Below are 19,984 nucleotides of genomic sequence, written 5' to 3' on the forward strand. Positions count from 1 at the left end.
TGAGAAGCGGCATAGATTTGAGAGGCCTTTCTTTCCACTGTTCGAGCGCCAACAGCGGCATCACCATTGAATGACTTCCCCCGGAGCATCAGAGATTGTAAGGAGCCGTCATTTATCTCGAGACCGGTTGTGAACACAAGGTGTCCGCTCGACATTGGAGACTGGGGAGTTTGAAGCGCCCAAAAACACCAAGAGAACAAGTTAACGAGGTGTGATCAAATTTCATCACTTTTCTGTGGACAGCCATGCTGGGTTTGAATTTGTTGTTCCCAGGAGAGAATGTCTCATTAAAACAGCGGAGGTATTGCGATCCCAGTTGCTTCACATATCTTGGGGCGCGTCGTTACTGGCTTGAATCGATATCTTATTAGACTATCCGACATTTTCCAAGACGATATTTCCTAAGAGAAGAACAGTCTAAGTAAAGCACACTGAACTTATAAAAAAAAAACCCAATTCACCCTCGTTGTTTGACCACCGCCACGACACACATCATATAACATGGAACACCTATGGCATCTTTGTCGCCAGGTACTCCTGGTTTGCCTCGGCGTGTCCCGTAAACTTCTCCCTCAGCATCTGCGTCATGCGGGCGCCCAAGGCCAGCAGACTCGGCGCCTCCATCATCTGCAGCACCATGACCTCGAGCGACAGCGCCTGGCGGAACCAGTTGCGCAGCTCGATGCCCACCAGCGAGTCGACGCCGATGTCCTTGAGCGACTGTGACACGTCCAGCGCGGCGATATCCTCGTCGCCCGTGTCGCGGAGCATGAACCCGTACAGGGTACGGTCCACCTCGCGCGCCAGGAAGTCCGCCGTCGCGTCCGCGTCGAGGACGGCCGGATCGCGCGCCGTGCTGGCCAGGAACTCCTCCAACCCGCTGTTGCCGGTGCTTTTGCCGGCGGCGCCGCCCTCCCCGGCCTCCGTGTTGCGGTACGCGGCCATCCAGACGTCGTTCTTCCAGACCGTGCGGTTCTCCGGCACGTCGAGCGGCTGGGTCGACCGGACACCCAGGCCGATCTGTAGCTTGTTGACGAAGCCGCCGGATATGCCCGAGACCTTGGCCGCCTGGCGAGACGCAGACCCAGTGGGGGGGCATTGCCGCGCTGGAGCAGCAGTTGGATGGATTCCAGCAGGTCCTGTTCCCGCAGGACGTGGGTGGAGGTCTTGTGGAAGTGGCCGAGCACGTTGACGTTGCGGCTGACGTACCCGATGTCCTCCATGATGCCGACGTCGACGGTGGCGCTGGGGAGCCCCTTGGAGATGCGGTACTGCGTGAAGGCGTCGAGGAACGTGTTCGCCGCCGCGTAGTTGGACTGGCCCCAGTGTCCGACCAGCCCGCTGTAGCTGCTGAACAGCAGGAAGAACTCGACGTCTCTCTGCGAGTCCTCCTCGAGGACCTCGTGCAGGTTCCAAGTCCCCAGAACCTTGGGCTCGACGGTTGCAGACCAGTCGCCGAAAGGCATGTCCAAGAGCCGGATATCCTGGTTGCAAGCAAGCAAGCAAGCACTAGTCCAGTTCATAGGAAACTCGGACCAGGAACGAAATTTAGAGAGGAGAACGTATGTTTAGCTCTATGGACATATTAATAATACCCCCAATGTAGTAGCTAGCTGCACGCACAGCGCAGCGTACGTCTTCCTTAACAGTAATAGACCCTACTACTAAGACTAGGTTGCATCCTATTGCCTGCAGCTCTCCTAGGAATGAAATTTAGAGAGGAGAATGTATATTTAGCTCTATAGACATATTAATAATACCCCTAATGTAGTAGCTAGCTGTACGTATAGTATAGTATACATCTTCCTTAATAGTAATAGACTCTACTACTAAGACTAGGTTGCATTCTATTGCCTGCAGCTCTCCTAGGAATAAAATTTAGAGAGGAGAATATATATTTAGCGCTATAGATATATTAATAATACCCCTAATGTAGTAACTAGCTGTACGCACAGTGCAGTATATGTCTTCCTTAATAGTAATAGACCCTACTACTAAGACTAGGTTGCATCCTATTGCCTGCAGCTCTCCTAGGAATGAAATGTAGAGAGGAGAATATATATTTAGCTCTATAGACATATTAATAATACCCCTAATGTAGTGGCTGGCTGCACGCACGGCGCAGCGTACGTCTTCTTTGATGGTGACGGACCCTGCCACCAAGACCGGGTTGCATTTCATCGCCTGCAGCTCTCCCAGGAACTGTTCGTGTGCTTCAGGCGAAGCCGAATGGGACAGGAAGATGACTTGCAGAACCGGTCAGCACATGTCTCTCATTTCATACACACACACAAACAAGACGAAGATGGATGCCACTCGCTCTCGGCCGCGCCAGCCTCGGCCATCCACACAGCAATCGCTTGTCCCAGCCCGCCCAGTCCGCCGACCAAGAGGTACGAGGACTGGCCCATTCCCAGCTGGCGTGGAGCAGCTCGCCCGACAGGGAGTTGAGAACGACGTCGACTCCGCGCCCGCCCGTCGCTTTCTTGACGTCTTGGAGGAAGCCGACGCTGCGGGAATGGAAGATGCGGTCTCGCGGGATGCCGCACTCGTTGACCAAGTGCCGGACTTTATCTTCGCTGCCGGCGGTGCAGAAGATTTGTGCAAAGAGGGTCTCAAGTCAGTCATGTGTGTGTGTGTGCGAGACTCGCTTACAAGACGATAGAAGGGGTGGAAGTAAGAGGAGGAGGAGGGGAATGAGTCTCAGAGTCTCAGTGAAAACATTTAACAAGTCACTTACCTCGGCACCAATCATACGAGATATACAGAACAGACAGGCCCAAGAAACTTCTTCTGGTGCGAATTACATATTAAAACCACAATGTTTTGTATCAGTCTGCACTTTTATCGCAACATAATGATTGAGGTGCGCATGCTGAGTCCTTCATCAACATCTAACATTAGAAAATTGATACATACGACCATACCCACTGGAGAACTCGGGATCCCGTCCGCTCTCCCATAGATAAACCAGTGAGGGCCGGATTACTAGTTGGGTCGGTGACGACCAGCGAATACCTGGTGTTGTATGTTGAGATTTTTTGATTCTTTTGGCGATTGTGATAGATCGATACCAACACCGCCGCAAGCACTGTGAATCAGCACGCTCTGGCCCTTCTCCAGCCCGGCCTTGTTGATGAGCGAGTAGATGGCCGTGCCGCAGACGGTCGACATGGTCGCCGCCTCGGAGAAGGCGAGGTGGTCGGGGATCTTGGCGCAGGCCATTTCCAGACACTCGAAGCTGGTGCTGAAGGTGCCGATACCCATGACCATGACGCGGTCGCCGGGACGACGCCCGAGCACTCGCAGGCCAGGCCGTCGACGATGCCCATGGAGATCAGGACGTCCTTGAAGTTGAGGCCGACGGCCCGGACGGCCACCCGGACCATCCCCGCGGCCGGCGGCCGGCCCGTGCCGGCTTCGGTCCGGACCCAGTGGAGCGAGTTCAGCAGACCGGGCTTGCCGACGACCAGCTTGCGCGGTGCCGCCTGCGATGATGTCCCTTCCGACGCCTCGGACGCCTCGGATGCCGGCTCGTCGCCGCGCCCAAGCTTGCGATTCACCGACGTCCACTGGAACCGGCCCACCTGGAGCACACCGTCGGCCCCTGCCGCCCACTCGTACTTGGGCTTGAGGCCGTCTCCGGAGGCGGCGGCGGCGGCGGCGGCGGCCAGGCAGGACTGGAACTACGCGTAGCACGCGGCCACGGTGCCCTCCCACCCGGCGGCATGTCGACCGTTGAGCCGGGCGAGCTCGACGGTCGCGAGGTCCAGGTCCAGCTCGCTGCGGACCGTCCGCGCGACGCCCAGCGTCATGCCGTAGCGCGGGTCGCTGCATCCCAGCTGGGCCGCCCCCGTCACCCACAGCACGCAGGCCTTGTCGTCGGCGAGCGAGGTCAAGAGGCGCTGGAACCAGTGGAGCCGCGCCTCGTCGAGGCCTTGGAAGAAGGGCTCCCCGGCGACGTCGAGCAGGAAGATGACGTCGGTGCCCGCGGGCGGGAGATTGTCTGCGTGACATACGCCGACCTCGCGGCCTCTCGCACACAGAGCATCCTTGAGGACGCTGATGTCGAGCCCGTCTTTGTCCCGCGTTGCAGCCGGCAGCAGCAAGATGACGGGCCGGGGCTTACTTTCGTGAGACCAGGGCTGGAGCGGCATGGCAATCATGTTGTTGTTGAACTGCTCGTCCGAGTGGATGACGTCCAGGCCGGCGAACCCGGCGTCGCGCAGCACGCGGTCCCATTCCTGCGGCGCCAGGTACCGTTCCTCGACGCGGCCGTCCTCCTCGCCGAGCCACCAGCCCGAGAAGTTTCCCATGATGTAGTTGATCCACTTGGTCGGCGGGCAGGTCTCCTGGAGGGACAGGGGGAGGAGTCGTCGGCCGGGCTCACGTAAAGCCGCTCAATGTAAGTCGGCACCGCCAGGCTGGAGAGCCGTCGGGAGAGCCCGTTGGAGGCCGTTGCCTTCGTGGGCTAACCCGTGCGAAATGCTACATCGAGAGCCCATAGATGATATATGCTTGTCCCCGATAGCTCCATCATGGCTGTTGGCGAGAAACTCCTCCGCCCTCTCAAGGATAGCGTGCACGTTGGTTCCGCCGAACCCGAAACTGTTGACAGATACGCGGTGAACCCCCCCCGCCTTGATCGTCCAGGGCTGGAATGAGATAGGAATCTGGGGGGGGGGGGGGGGGGAGGTTGATTAGCATGTTTGTCCCATCCACATCCACCAGCATAGGTAGTCAGTCATTTTGACCAGGGTTTACCTTCAACCGCCATCCTTCGAGATCAACACGGGGGTTCACATTGGCCAGATTGCGATTCGGGAAGATGACCTTGTTCTCCAGCATAAGAACGCACTTCACCACCGAAGCGATCCCGCTCGCAGCTTTTAGGTGTCCGATGTTGGCTTTGACAGAGCCTATCCACAAGGGCTCGGCATCAAGATCGCGTGATTGTGTCATGGCTTCTGCGATTGCTGATGTTTCGATCGGGTCACCGGCTCCCGTTCCGGTACCGTGGGCCTCGACGTAGCTAGTGTCTTTGGGATCCAGGCCGGCTCGGGCATACGTCTCCTTGATCAGGGATACCTGGGCATTTCTGCTCGGGAAACTAATGCCTGGAGTTCCGCCGTCCTAAGTATTTCTCGTCAGTCCATGGACGAAAACTACATTGTGCGTCCAAAGATTCACATTTCAAAGTTGACGACGCAGGAATCAGGACAACAAGACTTGCCTGGTTCGATGCTGTCATCCGTATCACGGCCCGTATTGGATCCCCCTCGGCCACTGCATGGTCTAGTCGTTTGAGGTACAAACAGCCTACGCCTTCGCCCCGCGCATACCCCTCGGCTCGATCATCGAAAGAGTAACTGCGTCCGTCTGGGCTGAGGAACCCAGGTTTCGTATATCAATCAGTCATCGGCGTGCTCCTCTAGTATGCGGGTGCAAAGATGCGGCAGAGGGGTTCATCCTACCGCATAGCACTCAAAGAGTCAAACTGGTGAGGATGGAGGATGAGACTCGACCCTCCGAAGATGGCTTGCGTGGTCTCCCCCGATCTGATAGACTGGCACGCAAGGTGTAGAGCAGCAAGGCCACCGTAACAGGCGGTGTCGACTGTCACACTTGGGCCACGCAGGTCGAAGAAGTGGGAAAGCCGATTCGATATGATTGCGCGCGAGTAGCCGCTGCTGGTGGCTTGGTAGTACGGCATGGAATCCGGATCTCGTTGAAGCAGATCCGTGTAATCTGCCTACGTGATCTTTAGCATTCTGCACTCTCTCATCGGACGTCCCCCCAATTGCCTTCTCACCCCGAACGTCGCGACGAACACAGATGCTCGACTACCAGCTACTCTTTTCATGCTCGTGCCAGCTTAACCGGAAACGCGATCTGTCAGTAAGAAGTCGGACCAGTTGCTCCATGGGGGGCTACTTGCCACTCTCCAGAGCCTCGTAGCATGTCTTTAGCAACAGCCTCTGCTGCGGGTCAAGAGCCTGAGTGGAGGCTCAGCATGAACATCCTGTAAGATAATTCGACGGGGAGAGGAACGCACCGCCGCTTCGCTCTCCGTCATTCGAAACAATGATGCGTCGAATAGGGACAAGTCGTCTATGATGTAATGCCCAGCCTTGACGTTGCTCTGTGGCCAAGGGGGAAAGAGAGAATCAGCCATATTCTCCTTGATGATTCACGAAAAATGGTTGATTGGATTGCCCGGCATACTGATCCCTTGCGAGCTGCGTCAGGATGGTAGAAGGCATCGTGGTTCCATCGGCCGTTCTGACCCGCCGTTCGCGTCTCTTGCGCCTCAGAAAGCAACTTGAAAAACCCGGCTAGGTTGTTTGCTTCGCCGGGACCTCTGAGCCCCATGCCCACAATGGCGACAGGAGTAGTAGGATCGCAGCAGACCTGGCCCCGATCAGCTAGACTGCCCATGTTTACAGTGACTTTCGGGGAAATGGTGTAAATTATTGGACAGCGTTTCACGGATAGTATCGTGTACTGTCGTGCATTGGTTGATTCAAGGTCGAATGTGACAGTGGTAGGATTAGAAACGCATCATGGGTGATGGAACTGAAGAAGAGCACAAGTACCCGCGGCGCATTGGACTAGGTCGTTCTGGGGAACTTATTCTCCGGTGTGAGCTTGACCAAATCGCCCTAAAAGGCAAGTATGTTGTCGGGATTGATCTGACGGAATATTACATTCCCTCTTTTGTCAGGCTGACATCCTTTTTCATGGCAGTCGATCGATGGCTCTATATCCCATCCGGCTGGATCCTTGGCTCTGTTACGCTGCCGAAGAGGCCAAGAGGCTGCACTCGGTGTCCAAAAGTAATATCCTCGCCATTTTCAACCACGTAATCTGGACCGCCTGTCGCCACGGAGGTTACTTAGTTTCGAGGCTATGACCTTGCAACACCTTGGAGAAGCGGTGGTTCAGGTGCTGGGGATGGTGTGGATGTCAGTGTTGTTGTATAATGCCGTCGACGATTCAGAGTCGACGATTCGGATTTTGAAGTGAAGAAGGACAAGGAGCTCTGGATAAAAGACTGTGTTGCTGATAAGGTCGGTGTTGGCGATGGAGTGAGAGTTGACTGCGTGTCCAACGGATGCATTGCAATCGCAGGCTTGTTGTGACACCAATGGACGACGGTGTAGCCGCCCCTCCTGTCGTGGTGGGTTCGTCACCGGTTCCAACATGGGATGGACCTCTTTAGCGTCGGCAGTAACGGTTTGCCAGGATCAAGACGACAAGCACCGACGACCATGAGAAGTTAGAATAGCCTAATTATTAAGCTTAGGCCGGGGTTTGTCCTGCGATGTGGCTCTGATCTCGGTGGAGGCCGCATACCCGGCCGTCTTAACCGGCCGGCTTAACCGGCTTGGTGTCTTGGTATCAAAGTCCTTGGCAAGACTAATCACGTCTAACCAAACCTGTAGAGACAGCACAACATCGACCGTTACCGGGCTGAGCCTGAATTGAGAAGGTGCTGAAAAACAACGACTGTATGAAATGGTCTTCTTTAGGTCATGGTTGCGAAAGAGGCTTTGTCCCCAAACCTAGAGTATTGTTTGAGGTACAGAACCATCAAATCGGTGATAGTCACGGTGATGGTTGCTTAATAGAGGTAGTGACAGCGACAGCAGTAGTATGGGAGTAAAACGAACAAAATATCCTTTGCTATAACATCCAGTCAGCGATGGTTTCCAAGTATGGGTTTCTTGCAGACGGGCCCCATCTTCAAACTTGTTGACAACTTGCTTGGGATGCGGTAGCGGGAAGAGGCTCAAAACATCTTCGTTACAAGACAGAAAGCCACACCTTTGAAACAACATTGAAGCTTTGCTAAGAGCGTATTGCTATCCTGAGCATATTGTAGAGCATAGCAGGAGGCACTCAACACAACGGCCACAACGACAAATAGGCTTGAACAAGCCGAGGCCAACGAGCTCGTATTACATCTCCGAGGCGTCATCGTCATCCAGATTGATAAAGATTCCATTTTGGGAAAACTCAGCCGCAGCCCCATTGGACTGCCTGTCGAGGACGAAGAGGGGGAAAAAAAGTCAAAATGATCCGCGATGCGCTCGCCAAGTACCAAATCACCGCCGCCGGGGAATCGTTCATCCCTGTAGGAGGCAATCACGTCGCAGGCAGCCTCGACAGGGTCCGAGAGTGCGTCCCCAGGTCCTACGGTGCTAGTGCCAAGAGAAAGCTTGAGATCCGGTGCGCAATCATGGACGGCTGGCTCTCCAGCAACACGGCGGTAATCCCCTCGCTCCTCTCTCTCAGCCTGGGCCGATCATCAGTCCCGATCGACGGGCCCCCCGTTCCCGCCGTCAGAAGAGGAGGATGCCACACGAGCTGCGCGGCAAACGGGCTCCCGGTGCTGTACACGTTCAATATCCCTCTCGACGAGGAACTTCGGAGATGAGAGAGAGAGCTCACTGCGCGGCAGAGGGACGCGGTGTCAGGTTGATGAGCAGGAAAGTCTCGTTAGCGAAGTCGGACAGGATGGCTAGGAGCGAAAAGGGCGCGTTTAGAGACTCGGAGAACCTCGGAGGGAGGCCTATCGCCATACAAAGAGGGAATAGAAAGGGTCACGGAAAAGCAGTGAGCTTGTCGGCATTGGTCGGTAATTAGGACTCGTTCAGTCAACGCGCATCTCAGTCCTGTTCATTTCCCGCGATCGTCAGACAGCACGTCGGGATATCCAGAAGGCAAGCAACAGCATGTCAGAGGCGTCGAGCCTCATGACGCGCTACGAAATAAGAGCCAACACCATGCCATCGAGATTTACCAAGGGAACCGCGGTCATGGCCAATCAGTGGCAGTATGTGTGAGCTGTGGTGGGATAAGTGGCCTAGTGTAGAGCTACATACTCAGTCCTCGACTACTACTCATTGATCGACTGGATTCAATAACAGAGGCGCCCTCCCCAATCTTCTGTAAAGTCAAAACCTGACTCTGTTTGGCCCGAATGGCGGGAACCGTGTCTCCCAGACGATGTTGCTAAACCAGAAACCGATTGTTATGATCAGGACGAGCCCCCGATTGGACCCCCCATCGATACACTTGCCGGGCTACCTGACCGACATCTACGTTAGTCGACGGCATAATCGGAGCAGAAGGGACCACGCAGAGGTTGCATTGACTCTGGTATTGGGTCTAATAAGCCTGGCCACGTGCTTCACACTCATGGCAGACTCAAATTGAGTTCACTCGCGTTTCACGAAGCAACACACGCACGAACCAGCCTCTGCCCAAGCCCGGCACGGGTTTCCACTAAGAGAAGCTGGGACTTTAGTCACAGAGTTCCGGGAAGAAGAGCTTGAGTCGATCAGGCACATGGAGGGAGGGCCTGTTGCAAGGTGAGGGGGAGGGAAACCTGCTCCCACAGGGAGAAAAAAAAGAAGAAAATCTCTTGCCACCTTTTTCTTTCCCGTCGTGTTTCGTTCCAAATCCTCGGCGCCAAGGTGCCCTTTTGTATTTGCAACAGGTCGGTCCTGTCTTGTCTCTCGAACTTGGCTTTTTATTATACGCTGTCGAGGAACGAACACGTCCGTGTCTGCTTTTTACTTCGGATGAGGCCGTCTTGGGTGCGATGGTAATAAGACAAAAAAGATAAATGGGTTCGGTAAACTCGATTGAGCCAGTGAAAGCCATCGGCGAATGTCAAAGAGCTGCTAACATGCGCCAAGCATCTCGTCACAGAGGGTCGGAGGAGCCACCGCTTCCCATCCCTGTTCTATTTCTGGCTTGCAGCGCGCCCATGAACGACGGCTGATGCGACGTTGGCGATGGGGGCCCCGGGGGGGGACTAGAGAGGACTACTGCAGGGTGATCGCAATATCTCAGGCGGAGAGTGGAACGTGTCGCCCGTTTGACTGAGACGCAACGATTCTTCTCGACTCCCCAGCGCGTCGTAACGGAAGTCACCCGTGAGACCAGGCAGCGAATAATGCCCTGAATGAGAGAGAGGATGAGAGAGAGGGAGAGATAGAGAGAGAGAAGAAGAAAAAAAAACGTTGCGTCTCAGCCTGTCCCGCCTCTATCAGTCAGAAACACACGTGGGGAACACCACGGACGCGAGCGGCATTGAAAAACCATATGTCCAAGACGGTCGAACAAGCCCGGCTTCCTACTTGAACCAACATGCCGGGTCAACGACACATAGCGATGATCTGATGTTCCGCGAATCACGAAATCAGACGGTAACCGACGTTGCTGCCCACCGGGGACCATGACGAGGTGGTGCTGACGTCGCAGTGGGGGGGGGGTAAGAGGCGAGGGGGGGGGCGTTGACCATGATCTATCTATATATCTCCGACAGCAGGAAACCAAGCCTTCTGTCTCTCTACAAAAAAAAAAAAAAAAAAACTTGGGCTGGAGGCAAAAGCTGGGAGCACGAGAGAGAAAAATGGCCGGAAAAAGTCCGGTCTCCTGTAAATGACGCTCTGCCCAAGGAGAGGCCCAAGAGGCCCAAGAGGTGGAGGAGGGGGGGGTCCAGACTCCGGATGGTGGGCGTCATGCCCCGGCCACCCTCCGACAGGCAGAAGGAAGCCCAAACCATGTGTTTGCAGTGGCGTTGACAGGCGGAAAAGTGTTCACGCAAAGAGTGAGAGAGAGAGAGAGAGAGATGATCCCAGAGAGCATATAGCCCCGTAATCCATAATAGGGGGGGGGCCAGTTATGATGCGGCTGCATCACCGGTATTAACCTGCAGCCTCCCCAACCCGGGCTATCCTTGGCATATATGCGATGATCTATGGTTCCCTGGGCACCGCACTGTTTCTTGAACCTTTCAAGCTCTGGATATCTGGTTTATTTTTTTAATACCAAAACCGCGGTTCATGATGGGGAAGTGCCGCTTTCTTGGGACAGAGTTATCATCATGCATGATGGGTCCGGACGAGAGCCAGATATCGGATGGGATAGATCCTCGATCGCGTTCAGGCTCGGAACCACCACCAGCTTGTTCACCGAAAAAAGCCGGCGACGCGCCGGCCTTGATGTGACCTGGGCGGCGGCGGTAATGATACGATGTATGGCCAAGCACAGCTGGCCAAGCACGGTCCTGCAGAGTGACAATGGTGATAACGCGCACTCGGAGGCCCCCAAGGGAGGAGATCAGGGGACTCCATGTTCGTTGCCTCGTCATTGTGAACCACCAACGTGGACTGGCCTGGCCCTGTCCAATTCCCTTTCGACCTCCTCCTCCCACCGGCCACGCGCAGAGGCAAAGCACTCGCCACGGCCATCACGGTTTTTTTTTTCTCTTTCTCTTTCTCCTTCTCCTTCGTCTGAGCATTGTCTTGGCGTTGCTTTGGAAAATTGGAGAAGGTGGAGAGTGACAGATAGTTGCGTTAACGGTGGTTGGCTTGGCCGACTCTGTTGGAGACCGGTCGACCCCCCCCCCTTGCTGGCTGTTTCGAAACGTGCTGCAAGGGGCGAGTTCGACATTGAGATGTGCCTCTCTGAGCCCCTGGTTTTGTGACGAGGGTGGAGGGACGGAGGGTGGTGGATGGCGGGTGGTGGGCACGGGGAGCGTACATCGTACACTAACTAGGATAACGAATGGTGACAAGCTTGACAAGAGGTGGATGGAGACCTACTATGTAGAGACTCAAGAGTTGGTTGGCCTGGTCTCGTCGAGTTGGCTGCTTCCCACCTAGACCAACTAATCGTTGCCCATCATCGTTGATTGCAGCAGACTGATGTGGACTGGGGTGGCTTAGCATCCAGCCGCCAGGGGCTCCTTGAACCCACAGTCTGGCCCATCACTCTATTCCAGACCAGAGACTTAGTCGTCTCCCCATTCAAGCTTCAGAAGAGGGTGCCAAGGAGATCGAATTAAAGGGCGGGCCTGGCTAGTCAGTGACCCAGGATCCCCGGCCGGGGGGGTTTTGTCGACAGCCACAGACCCGCCCGTTCTCCCTTTTCGGGCAACGACTTGCGTGCAAACAATCAAGTTGGGATGAGTCCATGTCCCAACTCGGGGGAGTTGACCCCATTCTGCAATGGAGACCGGCCTCGGGATGCCTACCAACGGCGAAAAGGTCGAAGTTGGCGCCAGACCACAGAGAGAGAGAGAGAGACAGAGAAAGAGACTTGGACGGGCATCTGATGAGCCCACTTTACGGAAACATGGTGGATGGGGGGGGAGCCTCTAGTGCGATCTTCAGAGCCTGCATCGACGCTTTCATTTCCTCCGCGTCGCCTATTGATTGATGCTGTGCTTTGTGTGTGGAGGCATGGGGGGGGAGTCGTTCCCATCTCTGGGCTTCCATTCTGAACCAGCCCTCTTCCGACTCCACGAGGGTGTTCGGTAGTTGTAGTAAGTAGTGACTAGCAAGTAAGTAAGTAGGTATAGACAGTAAGTGGGTAGGAAGTAGTAGAGTGGCCGTCACTACGTCGTGGACCTGCTCCAGATCCGATCCACTCGCGCGCGTGTCTCTCTTGATATAAGTAACCTCGAGATATCTCCCTCTTGAAGCCTCGTTTCTTTCTGTCCTCCATCGCTTTCATCTCCTCACCCCTTTCAGACTTCTCTCTGTTCGCTACACTCTTTCAAGCAGGCTTGAACTATTTCTTCATTCTCTCAAGTAGACAAGCCGGTTTTTCTTTTTGCCCATCTCTCTCTCTTATACCTCGACCTTTCTCTCTCACCCAACACTAACAACAACAACAACCACCGCATTCTTCAAGATGAAGTACTCCTTCGCCGTCGCTCTTAGCACTCTCGTGCTCGGCATCGCCGCCGCCCCCGCCGCCAACGGCGCCGCCAACAGCAACGGCAACGGCATCGCCCACGCCGAGCGCGGCTACTTCGACTTCCTCCACCACGCCGCCCGCGCCGAGAAGCCCAGCAAGACCAGGTCCGCCAAGAGCCCCAAGAAGACCAAGCCCAGCAAGACGCGAAACCCGGGCTCCATCATCACCTCGGCCCCCGGCGCCCCCGGCAACGGCACCGACAGCTACGGCATCCGCGCCAGCAACGGCACCGCCCCGGCCCCCGGCGGCGGCCTCCCCGCCTCCTCCGGCACCTCCGTCCTGAAGGCCGCCCAGACCGTCGCGGCCGGCGAGTCCTTCGACGGCGGCATGGTCGCCTTCGACCGCGGCGTCTCCTGCACCGGACAGGCCGAGGGCGGCGACTCGGACGCCGTCTTCATCCTCGAGAAGGGCGCCAAGCTCTCCAACGTCATCATCGGCCCCAACCAGATCGAGGGCGTCCACTGCAACGGCGGCTGCGCCCTCGACAACGTCTGGTGGTCCGCCGTCTGCGAGGACGCCTTCACCATCAAGCTGCAGGACGCCGGCGAGACCACCACCATCACCGGCGGCGGCGCCTTCGGTGCCGACGACAAGGTCCTCCAGCACAACGGCGGCGGCACCCTCTCCGTCAGCGGCTTCACCGTCGAGACCTTTGGAAAGCTGTACCGCAGCTGCGGCAACTGCAAGACCAGCGCCGAGCGCCACGTCATCTTTGACGGCATCAACGCCTCCTCCGGAAAGCTCCTTGCTGGTAAGTTGTCACACACAAAAGAGAGACTCTTTTTCTTCTTCTTTGATAGATCCTCAACCCATGCTAACATGATCGTCTTCCCCTCCCGCAGGCATCAACTCCAACTTCGGCGACACCGCCACCTTCAAGAACGTCGTCGCCAAGAGCGTCAAGGAGATCTGCACCGAGTTCAAGGGCACCACCCCCGGCAACGAGCCCTCCGAGGTTTCCTCCGGCCCCTCCGCGGCCTGCATCTACTCTACCTCCGACGTCACCAGCTCTTAAGCTCGAGATCACGACGCGAAGATCCGCTCGGGCGCATTGTCCTGGGACGAGAGATCACCAGACGGATTGCCCACTCCCACCACGGGAAAGGCCGCGTTCCAAAAACCAAAACATAGGCTTGTTTATTTGTAGATATTCCCTCATTCTTGTACATTCCACATAGCGTGTGTACCTAGAATCCAACGCCCTGCGGGCAGTTATCACTACTCGATACTCTTGATGCAGTTGTATAAGTGAACGTGTGGTTCGATTGGCCTTTAGTAAGATGACTTGTGAGCACATCTCCACTGATTTGAAGTCGACACTGGATTCGCTACCAACCGTGTTAAGTTGTAGAGCTAAGTTATCTCTCGTATGACTGCCGTGGCTTGACGGAACGGCATTCTCGCGTTGATTGCCAGATCAACAGGCAAATACGTGACAGTTCAGCCGTCTGTCTGGTGTGCCGCTCAAGCTTTCACATGCTGCAAAAGCAGTCAGAAGTTGATCTGTCATGAGTGTCAGAGCGATCGCAGCAGTGTAATGGTCTATCGCCCACAGGCTTTTCTCTACCTTTGAGCGCCTTGACGAATCCGAAATGCCCCGAAAACTGTCCAAGAGCGCTAATGGCAGCGTCAACTCCCTCTTTGCACAGCCTCTGGACCTCTTGCCGCGTGACCTCGGAGCCAGCTGCCCCCGGCGTGGACGTCTGGAAGTGGGATATCATCATCAGAGTGAAGCCGGCAAGGTTTGACGAGCAGGCCGTCGGAGTTGCTGGATAGTCAGGCCCGTAAGCTTTCTGCAACCACCCACCCTCCATAGGCAGATGTGATACATCGGATACTCACCGCGGATTCCCAACGACCTCAGGCGGTCGAAGCCATGAGCGATAGCCGTAGCCGACTCCAAGCAGACCCTGTGGGAGTGCTCGCTCGAGAAAGGGAACATCTGGGCGGCCCTACCGGAGAATTCTTCCCCTCTCCGCGTATCGATGGCCGAACCACGCTCGGAGGATTGCATCGGAGTGACCGCCGCAAACCTCTTCAGTATTCGTGGATGGCCCATGAAAGCCCGATATCTGTGCAGCTTGATGCGCGCGCTGGGCACGTTAGGACGTTGTACGGAGTAGTGGCCTAGTAGTCTGGATCCAACGCACCTCATTAGTCTGGCACGACCTGTTGTTCGCAGACACACGGCAAGCCTGGCTTCGGGAGAGTCAAAAAGGTCGGACCCAGAGATACCATGGGAGCCGATTGATCCCAGCTGATGCAATATAACCCGGTCGAGAATGCCAATATCTCGATGGAACGCGGACACTTCGGACTCTGAAGCGAATCCCCTGAGCAGTGCGACAAGGAGTAAGGTAGCGGCAACAAGAGCCTCTTCGGCGCGGATGTAGTGCACCCAGAGCTGCAATGGTAAGAATGCGGACTTTTGTAAAGAGAAGACTGGGTGGATAACGGCACCTCGGATGTGTTTTCCGTCGCGGGATACGGCACTCGTACGTTGTTGATGTTCACTGTTTTGGGAAATGGCTGATGGATCTTGTCAGATACATCGACAGATGGCCACCTATCAGAACCGTGGGAAAATATACCTTGCAGTTCACGATTGTAGCATTGCAAACACACAAGTACTGTAGTTGCGTTATTAGTGACAGTTCCGAGTGTTGCTTGGTTGTCTGCGACTTACGCTCATCCACCATGTCCTCCGCAACGATTCAGCAAACCGGCCGGATGTTTCTGCCTTGCCATCCAAGCAAAGACTTGTTGACATATCGAATGCCCTCCAGGAGAGCGCGGTCATCTCCTGTAAGTCTCCTGGGTGAAGATACTGATACAGGCCCAGCACGCAACAGGCAAGCGGAGTCTCGGACTCTCTGGGGACGTGTGGGTGGAAGTTGGAGACTGAGAGTAAACCAACTCCCGCGATTTGAGTCTGCGAGGTAAGCTCCAATGCCTCAAGCGCGCGCTGGAACAGGGTTTGCGACACGCTGGCTCGACTTTGACGCTCATCTTCGCTGAAAGTCTCGTCGGATCCTGGGTCTGGGATAAGAATGAGCAGTGCGTGCAACGCTAGCATCAGGGGAGATGAGGCCGCCAGCTGGATGTCTTCCTGAACGTGCACATCCGTCAGACTCGCGCTACCGTCTTCTAGAGGTGGCGGGAGGATAGGGAAGACGGGATGTATCAGTCGGTAGTAGCCGCTCAGACTTCAAAACGTTCGTAATTTAGCATCATGACTCTCTGACTTGGACACTACGACCTCACATTTCGACATGGCTTCGATATTGGGAAATAAACTCTTCGTTGAGAGGAGCTATTGTTGTAGCGGCGTCGTGGGGGCTGCCGCGAGGAAAAGAGGGCGCGCTGAAGATGTTGGCGAAGAAGTTGTCCAAGTCGGCTTCCGAGCCTCCCTGGAAAATGTCGTCGAATTGAAATGCATCCAGATCATCGTCAAAAAGCGTTGGAAGAAACCCACTGAAGCTCTCACCTCCCGGACCTGCGTCGGCCGTGTCTGCAATATCAGGACCAAGAGCAGTGTGCTGAGACGAGCTACGGCTTTCGTTGACGATCGAGTCTATGACCCTCTGTGCATGATTATGTAGCCCGGTGCTTGAACGCGTCTGTCTCAGACCTCGGTGACTGGGTGTGAAGATACATTGTCGTTCCATTCGCAAACACTGATACTCGACGTAAGCCGATGTTCACTCGGGACTCTGGCACGACATATGTGCCCTTGATGGGACGTCTTACCCGCGCACAGGGGCTCCCGCCGCTGCATCGTGCACGAGAAGCTCTGCTAGAGTCGTGTCAGGCCATGGATACAAGTAACGTCCGGGTTCCGAATCTTTCAGACGTACCAGGAGGTGCAGGCCGACTTGACCGGAGGCACCGCCAGCGTCTTACGAGGAGGCTGTTCACCCACCATCGCTATCCTTCGCCAGTGTGCTTGTCGTGACGTATGGCGGAAGGCTGTTTCCGGTACGCTCTGATGGAGAAGGCCGAACCACAGGACAGGCGTCTCCAAACCCCGACGCAACAAAGCCCGAGACACCGACGAGGTCTGCCTTCACGTGGCCGCCCCCGCCTGCAGCCCTGAGTCAGTCAGGGCACATTTCCCCATGTCTTTCTCTATCCTTCATTTTATGTGGAGATGTTGGAGAAACGCCGAGTTCTCCAAACCAACGACAGTTGTCACGTTTGCGCAAAATGACAGACAACTCAAGACCGCACGTCTGCTCGTTCTGTGACCGCGGCTTCCGCAAGAGCGAGCATCTTGAACGGCACAGGCGCACCCGTGAGTTGCCGGCATGTCTGATTTACCGCGGGACTCACCTCGTCTCACCAAGCGTCCATTCACGATGCTGACCCGGGGGCCCCCTCGTAGACACCAAGGAAAAGCCATACAAGTGTGAATGCGGGCAGGCTTTTGCAAGACAGGATCTCCTGCGTCGCCACGAGCGTGTGTCTCATCGGCACCTGAACGGTGCCTTTAGCGGAGCATCCGCCAGACGCCCTTCTGGGTGTTCCTCGCCGGGAGGCCCTGTCACTTTGACGAGGTCATCTGCCATTGAAGCCCCGTATGACATGACTCCAGATGCTGTCCCGAATGTTCAGGCTCATCATTAGACAGGACGTTGCCGCTTCCTCCCGAGTATCAAAACTTAGGTAGACAACCCTACAAGGTCCGCACTGCGTTCTTTGACTTCGTTGAAGCTTAGTTGGAGTGCCCAGGAGAAGCAATGTTGGCTCCGCAGACTGGGAATCACGCGTTGTCGGAATTTCGACACTTCTTCAGCAACAGTGGCTTGCAGCAAATCGCCGATAACCTGCGCTTCCGGAGCCCAGATCGAGACGAGAGCTGTACGGCTGTTCCCACGGCGGAATCATCATCTCAAAATGCTAGGACCGCAAGGGAGTCTTGGGCACAATCCTCAGCCGTGAGCGGACGTGAATCTCTGACGCAACGACGTAAGCCATCACCTCAACAAAAACTTGCGTCGCCAAGCAATCGGACCATTTTGACACACTCTCAAACAGGACAAAATTCCTCTGCCATTTCCCGTACGGATGATCAAAAGGAGACCCCGGGGTTTGTGCCTCCATCGAATCAAGCATGCCGCAGATACCTCACCTCTTGCGTCAAGAACAGCAGATTCGCTTTTGTGAGTGAAAGCATTCTTAACGACGATGTGCACCCTGCCCTGCGCTTTGCAACACTTGCTCTAGGCGCACTGTATCTGTTTGAAGCTCGCAATGCGAAGTCGATGTTCGACTTCAGTCGAAAGGCGGCACTCCAAGCTTGGACTGCCTCGCCAGAGTACGGCGGGCATGGGACTTCAAGGTAGGTGGTTCAATCAGCATCGTCATTCGCTACAAATCAAGGCGAAGCTGACCGAACTCGGCCAAGAACTGTATCTGGTCATCTGCTCGCCGCTTTTCTCCTGCTCTCAGAGTTCGTCGGTTTAGATCAACCGGCCCATCTTGTGGACGAACTCCAAGTTCTTGGAAGTGCCATAACCTTCTACGCGAGGTCTTGCAAGGATTTATCCGAAAAGACATCGGCAGCCATCGATGAATCTGTCGAGATCTGTCAGACATCCCGACTCATGAGAGCGTGTTCTGTCTACACCTCGGCATTACAGAGCTTCTTACTAGGCTTGCCCGATATGCCTCGACCGAGCGAGTTCTTTTTTGAAATCCCTGCTCCAACTCGGGCGAGGGTCCGATCCAATACTAACACCCTACGAGAGCCGGAACAGTTGCCTGGCTACTCTCAAAACGACAATATGAGTACACTGATGGAAGAAGTGATTTTGCATGTAGAGAGCGCAGGACGCTCAAGTAACGGCGACTTTTGTCTCTCAGAACTCGAGCCTTGGACAACGTTGTCACTGGTTGCGTGTCTAATCTCACGACTGCATTTGGCACGAGATGCAGTTGTGCTTGGGCTGCCTACGGAACCACTGGTTGCAGAACAGGACCGGCTTCTGTAAGTTTCCAATCACATCCAAACAACTGCACTCCAACTGAAAGACTGGTGGACAGGAAGACCCTGAGTTTCGTCAAGTCCAACATGAGCCGTCAAGCTGCTCGGCCATCGCTCCCGTCGCCACAGCAGCATAACGCGAACGAAACGCACAGCCTGGTCTGTCTCGCACATTTACGAGCCGTCTTCCGTACGGACTTGAAGTACGACAGAGACCCATCCCAGCTTGCAGCGACGTTGAGGGATTTTCGATTCCGGGCTGATAAGAACGCCTCTCATTTGTTACTGTCGTCAGTCGAGAATTGCCTCGATTCTCTGGAGGAGCCCGCGAATACGGGGTTCACGTACTACGTCCGCCAGAACGCCAGTCTTTGGGGTTTATCAGGCGTCATATGGGCATTTGAATCTGCTGTGTTCCTGAGCAAGTGGCTGGATCAATACACCATCGGGACTTCGCCCGTTCAAGGTCAGTTGTCCTCTTTCCGCTCGACATACTCTCATGACTTACAGCCAAACTCCTCTTGTAGACGGGTTGGTCGAGCGAGCAAAGCACCTGGTGGCGATGGCATGGTCATCAGTGCACGATGATGTTAACTCACCAGATGAAGTGGAGTCGGACAGCCTGCCGCGGTTAACTCTTGGATTTTGGGGACGTCTTCTCGGAGCCCTTGAGGCCAAGCCGTTTGCATTGCGCCTAGGAGCAGCCCTCGGTGTCTTGGCCTCGTTTCACGATTTGCCGCAAAGGGCATGATGATGCCAATTAAGTGTAAAAGCCCAGGATCTGGTCGCGTGGTCCCTGAAACTTGCACAACAGTGTACATTGCCCGTTATTGTCTCCATGCTCATCCCGAGGAGAATGCTAGGTCATGACAAATGCTGGACTAAACTATTGAAGAAAGGAGAGTAAAGGACCCGGAGACCAGCAATGGCTTCCTATGCAACTGGGTGTTATGTAATTCACTCCTTAAATCGAGACCACGTCCTGCCAACGTGCCGCCAGTTACGAGAGATGATTCGAATAGGCAACTGATTATGCGTAGCAAACTATCATTCAAGTTGCGCCCATTCGAAGCGCATGTTGTGGGCTGAACACCACGTACCTAACTGAGTCCTCGACCCACCTCGACGGCGACGTTCTCCAACTCGGGGCCCCTTCTCCAAACACCCGGTGAATGATGTGTCAGAACCCTGGGCCGTGGAAGCAATACTTAAACAACA

General features: G+C 55.2%; 7 protein-coding genes across 7 annotated transcripts; 3 read left to right on the plus strand and 4 right to left on the minus strand.

Moving 5' to 3' along the window:
* Nucleotides 1-510: 510 nt before the first annotated feature.
* On the minus strand, nt 511-1,466 carry CH63R_02178 (KR domain-containing protein; the record flags this gene model as incomplete). The annotated part of the gene is made up of 2 exons (XM_018297153.1): nt 511-1,068; nt 1,155-1,466. 2 exons carry the CDS (start codon nt 1,464-1,466, stop codon nt 511-513), a joined length of 870 nt encoding a protein of 289 aa, XP_018161969.1.
* Nucleotides 1,467-2,278: 812 nt separating this feature from the next.
* CH63R_02179 (KR domain-containing protein) lies at nt 2,279-4,316 on the minus strand (the record flags this gene model as incomplete). The annotated part of the gene is made up of 4 exons (XM_018297154.1): nt 2,279-2,614; nt 3,079-3,247; nt 3,277-3,680; nt 3,708-4,316. The coding sequence occupies 4 exons, from the start codon at nt 4,314-4,316 to the stop codon at nt 2,279-2,281; spliced, it is 1,518 nt and encodes a 505-aa protein (XP_018161970.1).
* An 84-nt stretch (nt 4,317-4,400) lies between these two features.
* On the minus strand, nt 4,401-6,438 carry CH63R_02180 (PKSN polyketide synthase for alternapyrone biosynthesis protein; the record flags this gene model as incomplete). Its single annotated transcript, XM_018297155.1, has 6 exons — nt 4,401-4,673; nt 4,765-5,133; nt 5,324-5,384; nt 5,475-5,752; nt 6,056-6,142; nt 6,226-6,438. The coding sequence occupies 6 exons, from the start codon at nt 6,436-6,438 to the stop codon at nt 4,401-4,403; spliced, it is 1,281 nt and encodes a 426-aa protein (XP_018161971.1).
* A 1,639-nt stretch (nt 6,439-8,077) lies between these two features.
* On the plus strand, nt 8,078-8,440 carry CH63R_02181 (uncharacterized protein; the record flags this gene model as incomplete). Its single annotated transcript, XM_018297156.1, has 1 exon — nt 8,078-8,440. One exon carries the CDS (start codon nt 8,078-8,080, stop codon nt 8,438-8,440), a length of 363 nt encoding a protein of 120 aa, XP_018161972.1.
* Nucleotides 8,441-12,714: 4,274 nt separating this feature from the next.
* CH63R_02182 (Pectate lyase) lies at nt 12,715-13,795 on the plus strand (the record flags this gene model as incomplete). Its single annotated transcript, XM_018297157.1, has 2 exons — nt 12,715-13,531; nt 13,623-13,795. 2 exons carry the CDS (start codon nt 12,715-12,717, stop codon nt 13,793-13,795), a joined length of 990 nt encoding a protein of 329 aa, XP_018161973.1.
* Nucleotides 13,796-14,271: 476 nt separating this feature from the next.
* CH63R_02183 (C6 zinc finger domain-containing protein) lies at nt 14,272-17,052 on the minus strand (the record flags this gene model as incomplete). The annotated part of the gene is made up of 11 exons (XM_018297158.1): nt 14,272-14,283; nt 14,334-14,548; nt 14,623-14,873; nt 14,931-15,184; nt 15,372-15,410; nt 15,467-15,986; nt 16,045-16,364; nt 16,412-16,457; nt 16,531-16,624; nt 16,703-16,872; nt 17,006-17,052. The coding sequence occupies 11 exons, from the start codon at nt 17,050-17,052 to the stop codon at nt 14,272-14,274; spliced, it is 1,968 nt and encodes a 655-aa protein (XP_018161974.1).
* A 467-nt stretch (nt 17,053-17,519) lies between these two features.
* Nucleotides 17,520-19,517, plus strand: CH63R_02184 (C2H2 transcription factor; the record flags this gene model as incomplete). Its single annotated transcript, XM_018297159.1, has 5 exons — nt 17,520-17,748; nt 17,818-18,121; nt 18,188-18,769; nt 18,814-19,232; nt 19,294-19,517. 5 exons carry the CDS (start codon nt 17,520-17,522, stop codon nt 19,515-19,517), a joined length of 1,758 nt encoding a protein of 585 aa, XP_018161975.1.
* Nucleotides 19,518-19,984: the final 467 nt, after the last annotated feature.

This window comes from Colletotrichum higginsianum, chromosome 2 (assembly GCF_001672515.1).
Source record: "Colletotrichum higginsianum IMI 349063 chromosome 2, whole genome shotgun sequence".
NCBI classification, from domain to species: Eukaryota; Fungi; Ascomycota; class Sordariomycetes; order Glomerellales; family Glomerellaceae; genus Colletotrichum; species Colletotrichum higginsianum.